General features: G+C 39.8%; 1 protein-coding gene across 1 annotated transcript; it reads right to left on the reverse strand.

The window, feature by feature from the left end:
* Positions 1-1,351: 1,351 nt before the first annotated feature.
* Positions 1,352-22,302, reverse strand: CHP1 (calcineurin like EF-hand protein 1). The gene is made up of 7 exons (XM_086748652.1): positions 22,028-22,302; positions 16,545-16,617; positions 8,603-8,683; positions 7,201-7,328; positions 6,242-6,303; positions 5,059-5,181; positions 1,352-3,737 (listed from the first exon to the last, which is right to left on the reverse strand). The coding sequence occupies exons 1-7, from the start codon at positions 22,092-22,094 to the stop codon at positions 3,684-3,686; spliced, it is 588 nt and encodes a 195-aa protein (XP_086604778.1). The 5' UTR covers positions 22,095-22,302; the 3' UTR covers positions 1,352-3,683.
* Between the last annotated feature and the right edge of the window lie 69 nt (positions 22,303-22,371).

A 22,371-nucleotide genomic window follows, 5' to 3' on the forward strand; every position in this document is an offset into this window, starting at 1 on the left:
CCTCCATTTCCCGCGCAGCAACGGCCCCCGCAGACCCTGCATGTGAAATCGCAGCCGAACCCGCAGCGCCGCGGCTGTCAAGGGATCCCCATTGCTCTGAACGACTGCCTTTATTCATTCTGCCAGTTCTGTGTCATCCGCAAAATGTATTTTTTAATTTTTTTTTCAGCAGAGGTAATTTTACACTTCAAGCTGACGGGTGAATGTATTGAGCAGTGTGAAGAGGAGCACTTACCCATTCAGAAAACTCTGGAGAAACACCCCCATTTAACCATGATTCATCACAGACAGCTACTACAAGCCATTTCAGTGGAAATCTTGATCCATTTAATGCACTTTTCTACTATGTAGTGTTTTAATGCAGATCATCAGCTTAAATGAAACACTTCTGCCAACTTAAATATTATATCCACATATCATTTACAACCAAAGTTGTAGTTTCAGAGAACTGAAAGCAGACTTTTAAAGTAATTTTCTGTTGTAAAGTTATGGAAACTATCATTATTTTTACTCCTGCTCTTCATGAATCAAATCCCGCACTCCGATTCTTTTGTTTTGCCCAGACTTGATGCCAAGCTAATGGGCCTACAGCTATTTAAGTCAACTGATTTGCCACCTTTCTGCATTGATTAGCTAGCAAACCTACTTCTGTCTTCTGTCATCTTCATAATACTCTTAACATTTACAGAAAAGTAATTGTAACCATAGATTGCTGCAGCCAACCACCCAGAGATCCTCAACATAACTAACCTGAGCTCACAGATTTGAAAACAGACTTTATTTCCTATTTACCAGTAGACTGGAAAGTGGTTCATCTGTATGTAAGCACCTATCCCCTATACTGCTTTTTCAAAGGATAAAGTGAAATATTAGGTAGTTCTGCCTTTGAGCTGATAATCATATCCCTCTTCAAAGCTTTAACCTTCATAGACCTTTGCTTGTAGAAATTACCTTAAGTCACTTTCTACAAGCAATCAGGTATGGTAAAACTACCTGCTCATAGCCATACAGCTCAGTTTTGAACAGTTTTAAAATTTAAGATCTCAGCTCTGTAAGACTCCTCCTCTTACTGTCTATCACCTTAGGTTACATGGCAAGTATGCAGATTTCAGACCACTGAGCAAGATACAGTGGCTGCCATGTGATTTAATACAGCTAACAGCAAAGTTAAATTCTGATGGTTGGCGGTTTTTCTGTCTATCACAAGAAGGTTAGTTGGTCTTCGTTTCGGTTGTGGGTTTTTTTTGGTTGCACACCTATTAGAGTATTTGTGTTCACCTTAAAGCATATTAGCACAAACAGCCGATGTCTAAGGTGGGGGCTTGTAAGGACAGACATCACAAAGTAGCACTGGTATTATTTACCCTTTAATTAGAACAACACTACAACACTGGGGGAAGGGAAGCCTAGTTTGGAACCATGGAGAGGTGTAAAGCTCATGTTATGGGATCCACAGTGCAGTACTATGAGTGTGTCCCATCTTCTGGAGCACGTGGTTTGCACTAGATTCCTCTACCAGCAGAAGAGAGGATTGTTAACACTCTGAAAACAAGCTCAGTTACAAGCAATTGATCTGTAATGCCTGCTAGCACCATTCTACTGGTATTTAACTTTTCTAGTCACTAAAACATAGTAAATTACCATACAGAAATAGTTTTAGTTGTTTTGGTTTGTTTGTTTTTGTGTTGTTTTTTTTTTTTTAAATACAGTGGAAGGTTTATTTATGGATTGATAAATACAATATTAAGTCTCACTGGGACAGTAAGGCACAACTGTAGGTTACAACTATATAGCCAGAAGAGAGCAACATCTACTTTTAAGCAAATCCGAAAGCCTACAAACACTTTTTTTTTTTACTTTTCAATCTATTAACATTGTTACATTCCTGTTTTACATGACATGGTCATAAAACTGTAATGTTTCTTTCTCATGCAGAGTAGAGGTTTTTAATTTACATTTCTTTCTGGAATTGTGCTGCACTGCACAAACAATGAAGTGCAATGTTTCACTCTACAATTCCTTAATTTAAAACAAATCAAAAATCCTTCAGAGACTTACATGTTATTCTCCAACACAAGTGGTGCTTAAAAGGAACTGGGGGGGTGGGGGGGAAGAGGAAATGCACATTTAAGAGTAGGTTTAGACTGGTAAGTATTTAGAGAAATGTTAACTCATGACAGAAGCAGTTATAACTGTGATTCTTCAATAAAGAGGCTCCCAGAGTTTTTTGGCTTTATTGGGAGGACCTTCCAGACTCTAGGACACTCCAACTGAACTAGATGAGATCACTTGCCAGTCTAGCTACAAAAAATTACGTCACTATTGAACCTTAAATAATTTTGATCTCCTGAATTTATCAGCATTGTATTAATGGTATTAATCATTTTACAATTGCAGGGAGATTTGTGTAGAATATATTCTGAAATATTTAGGATAATATGTACTTCCAAATTATGTTCTTATGCCAGAGCTTTCATAAACACAACTACCACCCTCAACACAAGTTTACAGACCAGGACTTCCATACTGGAAAATGTAAATCATTACTGAATATCCAGGCCACTAGGTTTGAAAAAAGAGAAACAAAATGAAACAAAAACAAACAAACAAAAAAACAAACAAAAAAACAACCAAACAAAAAAAAATCCAAACCACTACAACAGTACTATGTTTCATGACACTCCTACCAGGGGGCAGTAACAGAACTACAAATCCAGATTTTGGCATGACTAGTTTTCTTGCATTATGTACACTGGTAAACAAGTTTACACTTTCAGAGGCAAAACCACCCTGATGACAGGAGGAATCCTAGAGCAAAGCAACCTGGAGAGGGCACTTCATGGTCCACTGGCTGTCAAGCGTGCAAGCCACTCAGAGGAGAGAAACAAGTTTCTGCATCTGCTACTGGAACAATTTAAGTGACTTAGTGCAGAATTCCTATTCCTTTTGAGGACATCACAGCCTGTCTCCACCACAGATTCTCCTATTGTCCCTGTGAATTCATCCTACAAAAGAATAAAATCTATTCACAGTACTTTAAAGAACTCTAGACTATCATCATGCATTCAGTGTTAGTTGTACAATGAAGCCACAGAAATCGAGAAGTTCTCAAGTAAAAGGCAGATTTGGAAGCAATGAAGAAACAAATCTGCATGTAAAGAGCCAAACTGGGGGGGGGGGGGGGGGGGGGGGGGGGAGGAGGAAGAGGCAGCTGTAATGTGGTGTTGCTAGTGGAATCAAAAGCAAATCATTATCGCTGCACCTAGTATTTCAGTAGATGCTTGTCTCCAAAGTGTTTCAGAGGGCACTTCTGTGGCATGTTCCTGCTTTTCCATTCTCTGATTTGGAGCTCAGAAGAATCAGTTTGTAGATTAAACAGCAGTACATAAGGAGAGACTTTTTTTTTTCTGAAACAGTAGTGTAGAAGGAGACAAGGGAGAAAAGGGGAAAAATTGAAGGAACAGATTTAAAAAAAAATAAATGCTCCTTTCCAAGTTGCATGGCAGCCATTTCCCTTTGATCCTGATGCACAGGGAATGTTCACATTGGTAGAACAAATCAGGGAGGAGTTGGAGATGTACTGTATACACACCAGTAGCAATGCTCTGGGGGAAGGTGCTAAGGAGAAAATGAAGTTCTATTCATTATATAGTAGGGGTATAAAGGAATGGGCTTTCCATCCATCAGTGAAGAAATCGAATGCTCATTTTCTGCTCTACATCCACCTTCTCCAAAACCTGCAATAAAATTCAGAAACAGCTACTTCAGTTACTGTACATACTTATCTCCTTCAAGGTTTCTTACTCTAGTATACAGGAAATGGGCAGGAACTGGGATGTCTTCAATTTGGCATGCCAGTCTTTCATCTAGAAACTGCTATTTTTCATTCTGGACTAAGGTCCTTCCAAGGAAAGAAACTTCAGCCATTAAAGCTGGAAGGCAGCTGTCAACCAAAATGTATCTAGTGCAGTTTCAGTCTGCCAACAGCTCAGAAAGGCTTGGATTCCCAAAATTAGATTGTGTGGGAATGCATGGCTAGGAAACAAAAGGGATAACAGAGCAGAGGAAGGGGCATGCACAGTCATTGAAGAGCTAAAATCAAGACCACAGCGTCACTAACGCAGATCACTAAGAGTGGGGCGGCAACTTCATTCACTGAATTGCTATTAGCACCGAGGTACGAAGACATTAGTCTGCTCCAGGCTGAGGCAGTAGACTTCAGTGTTCCAGGACTGGAGTAATTAAGTTTGAAGAGACCTCTGGAGGTCTTTTAGTCCAACTCCCTCAACCCCTACTTCAAGCAAGGCCAGCAAGATCAGGTTGCACAGGGCCTTGTCTAGCTAAGTTTTAAATATCTGCAAGAAAGGAGGTTCTACATCTTCAGCAGCTATGATCATCCTCGCAGTACAACAGTTTTCCTTACAGCTAACCAGAATTTCCCATGTTGCAACTTGTTTCTGATGCCTCTTGTCCTGTTTTTGTCTGCCTCCAAGAGGAGTCTGGTTCCTCTTGTCAATACCATCCTATTAGGTAGTTGAAATGGTTCTGCTGTAGAAAAACTTCATCCACCAACTATATAATGGCTCCTCACTATACCTCACTAACAAAAGATGTTAAATTAAAGGACTAGAGCTAGGAACTTGAATACTGGTATTAGTTGTGTCACTAACAGTGTTTCACTGACACAACTGTCACTAGTTGTGTCAGTGAAAACTGATCAGCACAATTTTAGCAGAAGAATTACTCCGTTGTAACTGTGCCAGCCAGGCTACTTGTCTAGAAAGAAGCAGTTGCAAAAGAAAAAAAGTGAAAATCCTGCAGTATATTCAGGACTGTAGCTTATCTAAGAGTATGAGCAAACATACGGACTAATCATTAGTACCCTGACAGTATATGAAAAACCCTGATAAAGAAGGGAAGAAAAAGCTACAAAAAGGCTTGCTTTTGCAGGCACAACTACTTGAAGAACTTCCTCTTTTTTTCCATTTGCATTTAAGTCTGAATGACTTGCCCGTTACAGAGCAGTTTTATTTAGTCATTAAAAATGTATTTACCAACCTTTACAAACTCTGCAAAGGAGATGGCACTATCTCCATCTTGATCAGCTTCTTGGATTGTCCTGTCAGCAATGCTGCCCAGCTGCTCATCGGAAATGTTTACACCAACCATCATCCGTAATACCTGTAACATACAGAAGTCCACATATTTTTTTTTAATAAGAAAATAAATTGTTATTGACACAGGAACAGAAGTATTCTTAGTGCTGTTTTTCTTGCATACACTGTCAAAATAAAATAATACAAGAACAACCCTGGAGGATTTCCATGGAAGTAATTTCTAGACAGACTTCTATTTGTCCTTTGTACATCAAGGCTTTCAGGAAAGACAGCTTCCTTTTGTAGCCACTTTTGACAAAGAATTCTGCTTTTTCACTAGGCAGCAGGAAGAGGTAGAAATATGAGAAAGCTTTTGGAACTAGGAATGAATACGCTTTGTTCCAATGTTTTGTCTATTTTATTTTTTTTCAACAAAACATACCAACATTTGATTGAGTATCTGCTCCTTGAGATTGTTGCCTACAGAAATCTTCTAAGTATACAGTCAAACAATAACTTCCATTGATCTTTACAGTTAGTAAAGCATTTTCTGCACAGATAGAAGAGGGTAGTTCCAGTCAAAAGTAAATCCTTGTCCTACATCAGGAACCACAAATTGCAACATCTACTTCCCAGGATTAGTAGCATGTAATTACTTCTAGCTCAAGCCTAGTTTCACATATATGCAGCACTGATGAACTTTGATTACCTTTGCTGCAATCTCAAGAATTTTTGTTCTATTGAGAGGATGCACAGAGGATCAGGCAAACAACCTAATCCACCTCAAGGACTGTCCTTGTGAAGTCCTGTTAGAAGCACCTTTGAAAGATCTAGAAAGTAGTTCTTAAGGGGCTTAGTGTATTTGTTGGATATTTACGTATCACTTCCAATAGGATCTGCTTAGCCTAACGCGTTAGTTTAAATTTGAATCTAGCATTCCCAGCCTGGTAGAATAGCCTAGGCTACCAAATTAAAGTCTCATACTATATCTAAAGCTTTAAACCAGAGATAAGCAATTAGCCACCAAATTCCATCAGGTGTTCTTTTGAGAAGACTGTTGTAATTCTCCCTCTTCATTCTAAATGGTTGTGAAGTCACAGAGAAGGTAATGATGGAGCCATTCAAAGCAGCCCTGTGCTATTTACCTGAAGAAGCTCATCCCTGGAAATCTTGTCATCTTTATCTAGATCATATAACCGAAAAGCAACTATGGGGAAGAAAAGAATAAGCAGTTTAATTCAAGTCCCATTATTTTTGTTCATAACAACACATCTAAAAAAAAAAGTAAGTATTGATAAATTATTTGAAGAGAATTAGCGTAGAATTTTAAATTCACCATAAAACTAATGTTCAGTTCCATAAAGTGTTATTATTGCATACAGGAATAACATTATTGCCAAAAAGTAAAAATCTTACTTAAGTACTCAGTATGAGTACTTCCCGAAGCAAGCACTCTGCTTGTAGAAATATTTCTTCAAAGCATCAAGTCATGGAAGTATAATTACCATTAAGATACATTCAATCCTTTAACTTCAGGGTCAACCATTTTTACATTACCACTCATTCTCTTTTACTACATTCTGGATGAAACATGACAGAAATTTTAAGTGCTCTGAGGGCTGCTGCCAACTTTGATTAGCAAGCAAGAGCTTTCTGCTCATATACTGTAGGCAGGCATCCAAATACTACAAGAAAATACTTAGCTGAAGGTGAAGAAAAAGCACATTATATGAAAGACTGCAGAAAGAAGCAGAAAAGCCCATTCACATGTGGGATGTGGCTTCTAAGTCTGAAATAACTTTGGATGCACACCATTTTGAAACACTTCTGTCATGAGACTTTTACAAAAGCATAAACATTACTCAAGAGTCAAGCAATTCCACCAAATTCCAATACAAGAATGGGTCAATTGTTGACATTCTGAACAGGTAAGCTAGCAAGTTAATTTTAAAAGTCAGGTATTAGAGGATATCATTCCAGAAGAAATGACTGTACAGAAGACCCCAAACCTCTTCACTCCCTTCCCAGAAAAAAAAAAAAAAAAACCAACAAAAAACAGAAAAAGAAAAATAATTGCTTCTATAGGAAGGTTCATATTTCTTACAGTGAAGCTTGTTACTTCGGCTGTTGAGTGGCTCTGGTCCATTCTGGTCTTTGCTCTTCTCATTGTCTTCTATGGGTCGGAAGTGGGCTAGTGTCCTCATGAATCCACGGAAATTCACCTGGTCCTCTCTGCATAAGCATTTCAGCAGGTCAGTTTTAGCATAGCTTATACAGGTTCTTGATTTCAGTAAAGAACACTACGAATGTCTAAAGCATCAAGACCATGCAGACTCTTCCACTCCCCCCTCCTAAGGCTGCCTATGCTCCAACTCAGGTCTGATACAGCACAGCTGCAACCAGGGATCACGCTGTTAAGAAGTATCATGTGCAAAAAAAGCTGTGAGAAGTCTTGTTGAGGGCTCCCCATCCCTTGCCTGCAAGGTCTATTTAAGTTCAAGCCCTCAACCTTGGCCCTTGCCTGAGCTATCCTGGAGCTGTGCCTGAGTCTGGCAATGTATCTTGCTGATCTGGACCCTGATTCCCTGGGCTGACCCAAGACTAGCTTCACCACTGTCCACTTGTCTGGCAACCACTAGACTGTTGGCTGACGTGACGGTCACTGGACTTGCTCTGCTTTTCTTGTTCAGGTGCTGTGCCCCTTTGTCAGTGAGTACACTGCACCTGCCAGCTTTGCTGTCACCCTTGGCTTCTGCTTGTGAGGGCAGTCATTGCTCACTGCTCTGACATACAGCTCTCTTTTCTATTTTCTGTGGGAACCAGCTATGTACTTTCCAGGACTCCTGCTTTCTGTCCAAGAAAGCCTGCCTGGTATTGGCTGATATTGTGATTTGATTAGACAATCCAATTTTCAATCAGTAATGACAAATGTGTGCAAGAACAGCAGCAGATTCCATAGAACAATCTAGAGACATATACTGAAGAGAGATAGTACTGCCAATTTTATCATCTCTTTGGATTTATGTTAGAAGTGTCATAAGCTATGTCTTAAATGTGACCAAAAACTAAAAATAAACAAAGAAAGCTGAACTTAGAGGCTACAAGGTGAAAAAACAAGACTGAGTTAGTTAATTGCAACACTACTTAGCACAAAATAGTATTGCTACAAGTTTGCTTTAAGAACCAAAGTCCATATATGCCCTTGACTTTCTTCAGGAATGTTCACTAACATAGCAAGAAGAGTGGAAAATTGTGACATGAAGCCCGAGTTTGTCAATGAATAAAGCACACAAAAGTCTTGTAAGGATGTGAATTATTTTTCATTACAGAATGAAAACATGCTGAGGAAACAAGGTACCCACACACGTTTCATGACAAGTTTGAGGCGTTCAGTTATTAGTAAATTCACATTCTGAGCTTCAATTATCAGCATTTCACGCCTATCAAAACTTCTGAAAAACTACAAGTTTTGTGCCTGCTCACAAATTCAGTCCATTGGAACTCACCCTTCTGGAAAGAAAGCATTGATAATTCTGTCTCCCAGTGGATTGATGGCAAGCTCTGGAATCCGCTGGAAGTCTTCACGGCTAAGTAAAGCAAGAACACAAGAAATCTGCATAAAGTTGAAGTCAGAGGAGAAAAAAGTTGCTTTAAAAGAATTCACAGTAAAACATCCCTTGGGTTCTATTTCTGCAGCAAGATACTTTTAAAATGCAACTTGTTTAAATCATGTTTTCTTTATGACTAATAGCACAAAACAACACAAAAGAAAATGTCAAGCCTGTATTACATTACAGACTAGCAGGTTCCTTTATCACGTTAACAGCACTTCTCAGATGCTAACCTTGTTTGTGCTAGAAACCTTCCTGTAACGATGCCAACTAGCTTGCAATATAAGGAAAGGAAAGCTTCTGAAATGGCTTTGAAATAAAATATGGCTACAAAATGAAAACAGTATTTTTTTTAATAATTATTTTGGTACTGAATCATTTGAGTTGGCATGATTTTTCTAGACTACCCTGTTCCAACTTCTGGGACAATACCACACTCCTCCAAAACATACCACAGGTGATCTACATATTCTAATAAAAATGTTTATTATAAACACCAAATTTCAGATTATTTTAGCTTTCACCAAGCAGCACTCCTATTTTAAAGTAGTAAATTTAGACTTTGACAGGGGTCTGTACACTAAATATAACTTCACCAGTACCTTGCAAACACTCACTGCTCTTGCCAGACATTCTCTTTTCTGCTTATGATTACATGTACACAGTGTAGTATAAACACAGCTACGCTTACACTGTTATAGCTTTTTCTGACCTGGAAGACACCATGAGCTGTATTGATGTGAATACATTTTAGATCAGTATGACATGAACATAGAGTTCATTGTATTACTAGAGTTACACTGACAATTATTTTCTTTCAACCTAATAGAACGTTACTGACAGGAAAGCGGGATAATCTTGGTGTGACCAAGGCAGACTCTAAGTGCATCTTGGTGAATACTTCGGTCAACAGGTTTGGGTTTGTTTTTTTTTTGTTTGGGGTTTTCTTCCCACTACAACAGAGCACAGCAATTTATCAGTTAGTACAAGATGTACTCCACAATCATTTAGGTTTTAAATTGCAAAGATAACAGCAATGGAGTAAAGCTGTAAAAAAGTCTGTTCTGTCTGGATGCATAACTTGAAGTTTCCGGCCCAATCTCCAGAAATATTGGCAACTCCCTTCAAGTCAAATGCAGTCCTGCTGGTTTTGAAGTTTGAGTCAAAGTCTCTAACCTGGTTACTAAACATTTGCTACTTTTGAAAACTATACCCACTAAATGAATCAGCAACAAGGTTTGATACACCAAAGAACTGGCAGAGTAAAGTAAACTCAAACAGATTTTGAGATTATGTAAGTATACTCACCTTGCATTGTACTGTATTGTATTGTACTGTGAGCTTAAAAATGAGGGGGGGGTCAGGGGGAAGGTTAGCTAACTCCTTTGTCACTAGTCTAGCCTGGGAAAGGCACAGAAGCAAGATGTTCTAGTTTTAAACACATTCTTAAGCACTCCTTGTACTCAGTCACACCACAGCACTGTTTAGAGTCCCAGCTGTAATACACCTGTTACAACATGGTTAAACTGTCTGACCTTCTAATAGAGCGACCTGACTGTATTTTTAAGCTATCCCAGAAAACTTCTGCTCTGATCAAGTCTGAATTATTTTTAATAGGCAAAGTTAACATCTGTGTAACATGACCAACTTGTTAGAAGGCCCTTGAGGACCTCTGCATTTTAAACTATAGCTGAAGGGCAAAGTATGCATTAGCGATTTAGGTTTTCCACATCACTGCGTGTCCTGCCTATGTCCTAGTAACTCTTAACAACAGGACTTCAGTGTCAATGCTAACATTTACAAGATAAAAGCAGCAGCTGCCCTCTCTTCCATTTAGAGTAAAATCCTAATGCATCAGAACTTCTTACTTGCATATCCCTACTTTTTAGTATTCAGCCTCAATTTACGCTCAGCATCTCAGCCTCCAGTTGTTCTGCTTTCTAATAGGAGATTAACAATTAACCACAAATAACTCGCCAAGTTTCAAATCTATTTTTCTTGTCATTATCAGGATTGCAGTAGACCTTTTTTGCTTATTAAGAGCGCATTACTGAGTGAGTGGTATAATTGAAATAGCTGTAACAGCCATAAAAGTAAATGAATGCATGAGGTAAGTTATTCTCCACTTCATAAACTAAGGCTTCCTGCAGTCATTAGGGACCAACTTCGCCTGGCTGAGGCTGGAGCTTACAGGAAATGTGATGCCCTTTACTTCCGTGTTCCTGTGCCATAGCAATAAGGCTCTTCTAACAGATCTTTCCAGGAAGGTGGCTTCTATTAAATCCTTGCTTAAATACAGCGTGAAAAGCAACCTTTAACTCCACATTATCATTAGGCAGGCCAACCATTTAACATATATGCCAGTGCATTCACACGTAGAATCTACAAATTCCTTACTGCAAAACATGCCTAAGTAAGACAAGTATCTCTAAGAATGAGTATACCCTCCAAGGCACATGGCAGACCCCTACTGTAGAGGTTTCTCTACCTTACCCCAAAGGCTGCAAGAAACCTACTAGACCCTTCTTCCCCCTGCCCCATTATTTTTACTTGTTCTAGATAGCAGCAGAGTACTGTTCCCTCAACACGGATGAGGAGGGTAGGGCTATCTTGAGCTGAAGGAAAGTAAAAACAAAGGAAAGAAAACAAATCCTATGTGAAACAGAAAGGAAATGTCCAGAGGATATAGGTAACAAGAAATTACTTGAAAAAGGAAAAAAATTAAAAGAAGTAAGAATTAATAATTAAAAGAAAACTAGGAAGGGACTTTTGACAAAGCCATGTAGTGACAGGACAGGGGATAATGGTTTTAAACTGGAAGAGGGTAGATTTAGATTAGATTTAAGAAAGAAATTATTCACTATGAGGGTGGCGAGGCACTGGAATAAGTTGCCCAGAGTAGCTGTAAATGCTCCATCTCTGGGAGCATTCAAGGCCAGGTTGGATGTGGCTTTGAGCGACCTGGTCTAGTGGAAGGTGTCCCTGCCCACAGCAGAGGGGCTGGAACTAGATGATCTTTAAGGTCCCTTCCAACCCAAACCATTCTATGATTCTATGAAGTAAGGTGTATCATGTGAGATGGTCAAACAGATTTAACAGGTTACTGCTGAAGAGGTTTCATTGCTCCCTCTCCTTGCTAACATCAGCTTTGTCATTCAAACCTTCTGGTGGTCTCATGTATCTCATTAAACCCTCAAAAAACTCCCCACCTTCTGTGTCTCAATTATCTTCTGTTGAATTAGCAACTTGAAGCAGTTTAAAAAACTTTAAAAAAATCTAACAGCACCACAGCTGACAAAGAGGTGCTGGGAGCCTGGAGAAATGATAGGGAAAGAGGATGGACATCGTCCTTTTACACCACCATATCAGCCATCTCATCTATCTTTATCCTTACACATGCTCTATATGAATTTAAGAAGTTGCTTAACTATCAGAGGAGTAATCGGTTTATAAACATTAGGCCAAGAAGTAAGATAAAAGTAAATATGATAATTAGATGAGCATGGAGGGGAAGGGGCAGGGAAAGCCGTGTGAATAAAGCATGGTTGAGGATGGAAGTATAGATTATCCTAGTACCCTATCATTTTCCAATCCAAACTCATATCCTGCCCATCTTGTCTGTTTTAGAAAAAGCTAAAAATTCTTTGCATTTTCTGAAGCAAAATGTAAAGAACTCCACATTCAGAGAGCTAGCTCTTATGTTCTACTTGGAAATTTGCAATATCAGTTTGAACTAATGAGAACAAGCCTGACACCCTGCCAGACTGAGATGTCTCAGTTCACTGACAGAGATTAGCAAATGGCCCAGCTAGCTCTTGTTAGCCTTCTCTCAGGACCAGAGGCTTTCTGAAGTTCTCCAGCAGACATCATCTTGTGAACAGCTTTCATAAGCATGAGATATGCATAAACAGCTCAGCATGTCTATCCTCCTCATGTATCAGCTTTCAGAATGCTTGTCCTCCATTTATTCTACGACACTCATCAAGCCATACCAATTGCTGAACAGTAAAAAAAAATACTTCTGAAGTGCTTAACCTGTCATTTTCCAAGTGCGGAAGAAACCACGGTAAGTGGGAAGCTCCGTGCAAAAGGAGCAGTTTAGACAAGTATCTCCTTTTTATAGCTCTACAGGTGTCTGTCTAGAGCTACTTACTAGTAGACAAATTTTGGAGCAGATGTATTCTTGTGTGGTGTACACTTCAGTACCAGCCCAACAAGGAGACTCACAGAAGCAAGTACATACTTAACCTTGCCATACACTTCAATTTCCTCATCTTGGAAACCAGAATGTAAAGAAAAACATGCACACTGGTTTCCTCCTGCCTTATAGTTAGGATGTATGCAGAAAGAGTATGTTTCAAGTTTCACAATTTAGATGTAGCTAAGAACATACAAGGGTATCAACCTTTTGTTTTGGCAACTCAGCATGTCAAAATATTGAAATCAAAGGTGACAAAAGAATTTTCAAAGGAACAGCTTTGTCCTGGCTTTTACAACCTGGTTTCATTCAGAAGGTGCAAGTCTGAGGGAGCTAACTTATTTTGTTTTGGAAAACTGAAGCTAAAGAGAAATACAACATTTTCCTACACTTTTAAAGAACTTATAAGAGTTAATCAGTAACCATGGCTGTAGTCATTTAGAGGATAAGGAGGAGAGGGGAAAAATAAAAAGCCAAAACCCAGGTATATGAAATTTTGTCTCCATCAATACCCTTCTCTCAGGTCTCATTTATGTAACTCTATAAAGAAAGTGCCTTGAACTGCACACAGGCACACTGGATAGAAACATCTGGCTAGGAAAGATTTCAGCTTTTGATTATAGTTCCAGAATGAACCACCCATCTTCTCTAACCATCAGGATTAATCATCATCTACCAGATCTTCTGTACAAAGTGCTCTTTCCCTTGCCCATCGTAAATACATAGATAAGAAAGACAGCACAGCTTTTCCCCTTCTTCAGAAGGGTGGTACACATCTAAAGATTTATTTCATGCCATAAAGAACTGCCTAACACTTCCTTTACTGATCACAGTCACGTGAGTGATTTCTATCACATCTGACTTGTAAGTCAAAGGTATAAGTCATCCTTATTGAAACAACCATTCTTCCTCACAGGAAACAAACGTAAGACATGCCTTCTAAACTGCTTGATGGTAGTAAGGAAGTGATAACTTCATCTCACTTGTCTCAAAGTAACAAGTTCTCTTTGATCAGTATTTCAGAAACCAACATTTATGACCTTCCAAGCTGTAGTTCTTACTCTACCCTTATTGTTTTTTTTCAGGAAAGAGTTTTCCATTACTTAAACTTAATGGTTTCGACATAGTGTGGGTGCCAGGACAGGTTTCAAAATCTGAATGTCACTAAGTCAGCCACATTTGGGAGCAAACCATGCTTAGAAGCCAAGACTGCAAGTTAAGGGATCACAGTTTGCACAGTTGCTGGGATTTTCCAAACAAACTTCACTTCCTTTCCCAAGTACCACACGATTATTGACAATGAAAGTCAAACTCCTCCTGATACTAACACTATGAAACTAAGTATTGCACAACAGACATTCATATCATATTTAATTAATTATTCCTCTTATGTAAACTGAGTACAATCACTTCAAAGTTTATATAAGGTTTATGGACTTAAGGGGGCAACTTAAAATTGGGGGGGGGGGCGGGGGGAGGGTGGGAACGAGTTGAGGAAGAATGTGTGCTAGGTTCAAATTGTGCTAGACTAGCCTGGCAGCCATTAGCTTTATTGATCAGTGAAGACTAAGCCCACATGCAGAGTCTGAAGAGGCTGTTAATGTTCTTTTTCAAGTAATTTAATTTTGAGACATAAGTAGTATTAACCTTACCTACAATACCATCAGCTGATGATTATGTCACAACTGCCAATTAGCCAATGCTACAATTTATATGACACGTTAGCTCTGGTGACAGAGTGGGCTTAAGAAGTTCCCGCCCACCCCATCACAAGCCAATTGTTTACACACCCACAATCCATTTTGTCATCCCTTCAGCTATGCAAGTCCAGACATTTACAGTACAGCCACAGTCCCAAATCACTGGAGTCAGTCAGCTTAAAAATACCTACACAAGCCAAAAAGGGAGGGAGAGTATTTTTAACCAAAAATAATCACTCAGTAGTCCTGTTTACAGTACAACTCCACAACCAGTTACTCAAACATTAACTGAAAAGTCAGCAATTTGTGGCACCAGAAGGAACTGCATATTTCCTTCAGGAAAGTAAATCGCAGTAAGCTGGCAGTACCGCCAAAGACAGAAGATAAAGGTGACCAGTTGTAAGATACACTAAGCAGCAATTCTAGCTTTACAGTCGGTTGGTTTATAGGTAGGTCTAGCTTTTATAGGTTTATAGTGCATCCTATAATCACATTTTGCAAAATCACATACAAAACTCCAGGTGATCCCCAAATCTACGTTTATTGGGTTTGACTGGGATAGAGTTGCTATGAAATAAATTAACTCCACTCCAGCCAGACCCTGCATACTGTGCTACAACGGGGTCCCTTCCCCCTTCCTACTCTCTCCTGCATTCTCTCCAGCTTTGCCATACATTGGTTCTAACATATGCATCTATATAGTGAATGGGAAACAAAATCCAGCTGAACACTGATCAGATTCCTTTTTTGTTGTTTTGCCTGGCAAGTTTTCAAAGCTGTAGGTTAGTTTCCAAAGATGATCCTTGAGCACCAGCATTAACACAGAAAAGCAAGACTTTCAGTGGCAGCATGGTCTTAGATCAGCTACGTTGGTCACAAAATTGCACCTCTGGTGCAATCACAGGCAGCTCGCATTTGTCATATGTTTCCATAATATTAGTGTAATCCATAAACAACATCAGAAGAGAAGAGTAATAAGCAATTTAGTACAAGCAGAATTCATAATTAGTTCAGTAAATAAAAAGCATGCCAGTATCAACACGCAATACAACAACCAGAGCAGGGAAGGCTAGAGAATAAAGACAGTAGGCAGAGACATATTTTAACACGCAATCATCCCACTGGAGTTTACCTTTCAGTTCAGAATACTCTTTCCAGCAAACTCAGTCCATCAAAGTGACAAATGTTTTGCAGATTAAGTTTAAGCCTTATCTTTATTTAACTGATTAAGCTGTAGGAAACTGGTTCACTTCTCTAGTTTTCAAATTGTAGACAGAAGACAAATACTTTAAAGGTCTTGGAATTTCCTGAACTACTACTTTAAAGAATAAAATGTGTATTTGTTTAGTCTCAGTGACTTAGTTCCATCTCTTTATTTTTGAGCATACTAACAGACACAGGTGTTTAACAAGAGGTGCAAAGTTAAGAATAGTAAAGGGCTTGCAGATCAAAGTAACATGAAAAGACACTGGGTATCAGAAACAATTAAGAGCCCATGCTCTCAAAAACATAAATTATCTTTTTGTTATGAAAGTCAGGATGAAAACAACATACTTGAACCATTCTTGTAATAATTAGAGGTAACATATAAAGAAAGGTAAGAAATATTAATCTAAAAATGTGGTTTAACATTTCCAAACATTTCTCGTAAGACCTTGAATACAAAATCTGACCTTTCTTGTATTAACTGCTACAAACGCTCAGCACCACAGTAAAGACAATCGGTATTTAGAGCACCCTGACTCAGTTTGACAATTAGATTTCTCCTGACCTTTCATAAAAGAAAACAAACTTGAATGTCCATGTAGACAGGTACGAATGAACCTGTTATAATAGCCTCACTGATGTATGAGGAAAACATGTAGGCATTCTGCAACAGCAAGCCACCATTACAGATATGTGTCAATGCAAGGACAGCCGAATTATTGAGGATACCCACCTAAGAGTGCCATTTTCTCCTTTGTCTAGGCTGGTGAAGCGACTGTACAAGCGGGTGATTTGACTGTGGGAGACTGAAGGGGAAAAAAAAAAAAAGGAAAGAAGAAACACAAATTAGCATGTCAATGATTCCTCATAGGATCTGACCTTACTACACTGAACTACTCTGTTGCCAGAAGCCACATTAAAAAAAACAATTACACAAAACAAGTTACATTGGAAGCACATAGCAATCAGCACTTTACAGACTTCTTGAGCTGTAAATTGCATCTCAATATTCAAGAATCCACAAATAAGCTTATTCTTTAAAAACCTGTCTAACTCTGCCTTCTATTCATTTATATTTTTGTCTCTAACATTCTTTGGTTATCTGATTCAGTAAAAGGCTATTAAAAAAAAAAACAAAAAATTGATTCACAGTTCCACTGTATTTTCCTTAATTCCTTTATGGCTAGCAATAACCTGGACACAGCCTTCACTGATGACCTCTACATCATTCACGACACCGCAGACCTCCGCTGTAGTATCTTCTCCTTTGCTTATCTCTACTCCTGTTGTCTTTTTCCACCTAAAGATGGAAAGCATACTCAGTTTCTCTGTGTCTGGAAAGTAGTCAGAGAGACTTTACACCTGATCACTTTTCTTCCTTTACAGGACTGCTTGAATCTAACCAGTTTGTTCATTCTGAGGTTAACTAAAATAATTTCCAGGCTTCTCAGACATTAAAAGCCTATTTCTAAAGAAGTTGGGAGGGAGCTGGGACACAAAATAAGCAGAAAGTTATCGCAGATTTTTTAAATCTGCAAATTGGAACAGAAATTCCAAAGCCAGTATTAAGTTTAGCATCACGGTGTCAACATTACCAAGCTATTAGACAACTCAAGATACTAAACATCTAGATCTTTAGATCAGTCCATGATGGGAGCAGGTTAAATCTATCTAGAATAGTTTTTCCTTTAACACTGAAAGAACGCCCTACAGAAGATCTTGGCTTTTCAGAGCCTCTTCAGATGAGGTTAAAAAATACAATAAATAAGACCAAATTGAATTTTATAATGTTTATTCAGTAAATATGTGAATTTCTACAATGTTAAACTAGTACTTAGTGTCATTTTCAGATTCAATTGTTTTAAAAGCCTTCACTAGCACAATGCTTTTGTTACTTGCTGTCATGGTTTTGTTTAGTGAGGGGGGGCCTAAGGTAGTCTGGTCCAGATCGGGGCTGAACTACAACACTTGCCAAAACTTATTTGGGAACAGGTTGCATACCAGTTGTCTGATCTGTGACAACTGAGGCAATTTTTTTTTTCCAGGTTTGTTCTTTCTGCAGGCTATTTGTTTAGGTTCAACTGTTCCCTCCCTTAGGATGACCTGCCAGCAACTCTTTTTTCCTTGTCTCCTCGGCAACTTTCATTCTTTGCATAGGGTTGGGCAATTTGCTCAGTTCCACCTAAGGCAACTGCTCTACAATTAGACTGGGAGCTTGCTCAATTTCAACTTAAGCAACACACACACACAGAAAGCACGCATTAGTATTTTAAATACTTTGGATTTCTGCATTTCTGATTTAGTGTTTCAGATATGCAATAACAGCAACTGATGATGAAAAAAAAATAGCCTGGAGTTACATCTCTGATAAGGAGCCCTATACTTGCCACTCCTCCCTGGAAAGAAAAGAGGGTGATGAGAATTCCAGTCAGCTACTATTTCCAAACTAATGTCAGCAATTCCATACTCATAACAGCTAGTACACAATAAATACTATGTAGCTATTGATAGGAGAAGAGGTGTTCTCATCAATATCATGCTAGATAAAAAGCATATCATGGCTATCTGAGAAAAAGGTGATTCAGGTTCACCACTGTATTCTTTCCAAGTTTCCTTTTTGGATGTCATTCTCCATGAAAACTGCATTACTAGACACTTTTCAGAGCCTTCTCATGCAAAATAAAGATTTTGATATTCCCTCCTGGCCATAGGAGAATCAGAAATAAGATCTGCAATTTAGGACTGCTCTTAAAAATCAAAGTTTAAGGCTTAAAGCCAGCTGAAAGACAATTTTATCTATACTGCTATCCCACTAAGGTCCTTCTAAAAATTTAAGTCAAGACCTCTAGGAAAGGAGCCATACCCTCTATTTGACTTCTGTTAAATCATGAGGTTTTTTGCAATTAGACACTCTGAATCTCTTGTCTAAAATATTAGCATAAACTCATATATGATATTTATATACTTAGAAAATACATAAGTATCCATCAGAAAAATCTATCACCTGCTACCACTAAAATATTTTTTCTCCTAAGCTCTGATATGAGCATTAGTTTATTATTAATCCTTAGGTAGACTGCTTCAAAGCCTGGGAAAAAAAGGGTGTGAACCAAATAGTTTGAATACTATTGCATTCCAATGGCTTTCCAAAAGCTTGCAACAGAATGCAGACGAGCAACATATTGGACTTCTCATCTGTTTCTTATAATTGTTACTGAAATACAAAAGCAATTAGGACTACTTGAAGGTTTTTTCAAACTCAAATTTCCAAATGTTTATAGGCAAAGCAAAAAAATGCCATACAACATCATATAGGATTTAGGATCGTCAACTTCAGGCTTAGCACCTGTTACTGAGAACTTGATGGAGATTTTCTGTCACTAAGTAGAGGTTTTAGTGGACACGTTATTCCCCAGTTCTTGGAAACATTACTTTTGTGGATGTTTCTAAACTTATTATGCTAAGAAGGGTTTTTCACCACAAAATAAATAAGTTAATATAGAACTGTAATTCAAAATTAGATTTCATTCAAGACATTAAGTATCACTGTTTGGCTTTTGAAAGACTATGCTTCAAGTTCCCTAAAAGATATCTGTTCAGCCAAAGAACACTAACATATGGTTTATCACTCATGCTAATGTCATTAGCTATTCAGTTCTGTGCTATATAAAATTGAACAAGAGAAAAGTTGTATAATTCCATAGTTGAATTCAATCAAATTGGTTAAGTGTTCTGTCCAGTGCTTCGTATTTATCCCTGATGAACTGAAGAAGTCATGTTTCACAGTAAGGAGGCCAAAAAAGAATCCTTAGGAGCACTTACCAGAACATCAGTTCAAGATGGACATGTAGTACTGTCAAATTGTCTCATGTCTACGAAGTCCCTTTCTCAGACTCCGTAGTAGGTAAAGTTACTATCAGTATCAAGACTCTAACAAACCACAGGATACTCTACGCAGTAACATTAACTTAGTATTCTCCCTGTGAACTTTGTTCCAGATAAACCAGTTTCCCAGGCTTTTTTTTCCCCCACCTTTTACCTTGGATAAATACTTGCACCTATATGAAGTATATAACAGTGCTAAGAGCTTGGTGGAATTTTCTGTCTACCTAGAGAAGTATAAAAGGCAGAGGAAAATCACATTAGTAGACTGTGATTACAGCCTGGGGAAAAAAAAAAAAAAAAAAAAAAAAGAAAGATTTGATAAAGTCAACCAGACACACTGTGACGACTTACGAGGAAGTGTGAGTCAGAGATTAGCAATGCTTGATTGACAAAGTGGCATTACTTATAAAACCGAATAGTAAAAACACAGGAAAATGAACTAAATTCAGGCCACAAAGCTTAAACTTGCTGATCACAACCTTAAACTCCCCATTTTGAAGATAAAAAAAGCATTTAGAGGCTCACTAGAGGTGAGCAGTTTTATTCCTTAGAATGCCTATGTAGCCATCTTAATGGTATTTATTTAACTATCATGTAAGTAAAAGTTTAGGAATAAAACACCACTGACAATAAATCAAATACTGCCACAAGGGAAAAATGTAAAATCTTTTGCAAGAACATTCTAGATTTGGGGTTTGGTTTTAAAGCATCTTTATAAGTGAAGTGAGGCTACCTTTACCCTATGATCTTTGCAAATAAAAAGAAAAAATCCCAGTAAGTTCTTGCTGGATAAGCAGACTTTGACATTCCTACTTGTTTATCACAGCCTTCCTGTAGAAGGCTCCCTTGATAGACGGAAAAAGGATGATGGAAACTATGCTAACTTACTCAGCTGTTCATCACGCTAGCCAGTACTCTTTTAATTTTCTTCCACTCCTTTTCTGTAGCCACTCATTTTCCTGACACAAATAAAATATCATCTAAAATGAATATATGATACCATTTCTGTTGGAAAGAAAACTGGGGAAAGTATTTTTATGTAGCAAGAACAGATCAGCAAGCATAAGCAGGAAAAAAATGTGATCTGGGAAGACCTTGTTTACCTGAAGAGGGGGGGGAAACAGCAAAGTGATACCTATGATATTATGACCTCCCCTCTCCAACTAGTCAGGAGGGCACCCGCCACTTACTATAATTCAGTATTTGCTAGAATTCTCAGATAGGCAACCATTCTGTCAGCCAAATTAACAACACTGAGTTTTACCTTTCCTAAGGTACTTTATGTTTATGGAAAACAACTTCACTATAAGATAAAGCAGCTATATACTACAGTTCAGCCTGAATAACACTCTCCCAATTGCTGACTAGTGGAGGAATTTCAACTGGTTTTTTGGTTTGTTTTTTTTTTTTTTTTTAGTTAACCATTCCCAACTTTCAGAAGTTACATTGCCTCCTTTAGGTTTTAAATGCCACTCAGCATTCATTCTGAATATCCTTCTGGCAACTTTAGTAACAGCCCATGAAACCAATAGATTTGGAAAAAAAAATTACTATATAACGAGAGGTTTTTTTTTCAGGCTTAAAACAGCTGCTGAAGAGAAACTTCATCAGCAGAAGCAGAGACAGACAACTCTTCAAAAATCCAACGAGTTATCTCTGACTGAATGCAATACTGCAGATACCAAGAACACTGCTTCTCTCTCTTCCCGCTCAGCTCTCGCTGCCGCTGTACAGCCTACCTTCGCCTCCCTAAGCCATAGGAACGGCTCCCACGCGAGGTCTCCCCCGCAACCCTCGCATCGCCAGGAGCCGAAGGGACTCGCAGCCCCCGGCTGGCTGGACGACAGCTTTCGCCTTGTAGTGTGCCAAGCAAACATCAGCCCCCGCAGCCGCCCCTGTCACGTCCAGTGCGGCCCGAGGAGCATCTCAGCTACCAGCAGCTGTATTTACAGCCAGTGGATACTGCCAGCCCCAGGCGAGCGGGGACCGGCTGAGCACCAAAGGAGACGCGTTGCCCGCGGGTTTCTGCCAGCCCCAGGGCCGCTGCTGCGCGGTGACCGGCAGCGGGTGGCGGCGGGGCGGGGGAGCGGATCGAGAGACGGTTTCCGCAGGCCTACGAGACGTGTCTGGCCCCGGTCACCGGGAACGACGGGGTCCCGGCCCGGGGCCAGCTGGGACCAGGCGCTGCCCGGCGAGGAACGCATGGGCTGCGCTCGCCTCCCCCCGCCGGGCAGGGCCGGCCGCGCAGCCGCCAGCGGACAGACGCCACTCCAGGCGCCCAGCCCCCGCAGCACTTCCCGGCCCACCTCGCCCCACTGCCCCCGCACTCACAGCCCGTTTCCTTCTTGATCTCCTCGATCTCTTCGTCCCGCAGCAGCGTGGACGCCCGGGAACCCATCCCCGCCGCTGGCCCTAAGGGGAAGGGAAGGGCCGCGTTCTGCGCTGGGGAGAGTTACGCAGCCGAACAGCGACGGCCGTACCACAGCCACCCCCAGCACGGGCCCGACCAAGTCCAGACAGCTGTAGTGAGGCGGAAGACGAGCCCGCACCGACTCTTATGGCCCCGCCCGCCGCGTCCGGCCCGGCCCGGCCCTCGCCGCCCGCCTCGCCTCACCCCGCCCCTCAGCCGCCCGGCGGCCGCCGCCGGACACCCGTGCGCATGCGCGCAGCGCGCC

The sequence above is a fragment of the Chlamydotis macqueenii genome, chromosome 5 (assembly GCF_036417535.1).
Source record: "Chlamydotis macqueenii isolate bChlMac1 chromosome 5, bChlMac1.mat, whole genome shotgun sequence".
In the NCBI taxonomy this organism is placed as follows: Eukaryota; Metazoa; Chordata; class Aves; order Otidiformes; family Otididae; genus Chlamydotis; species Chlamydotis macqueenii.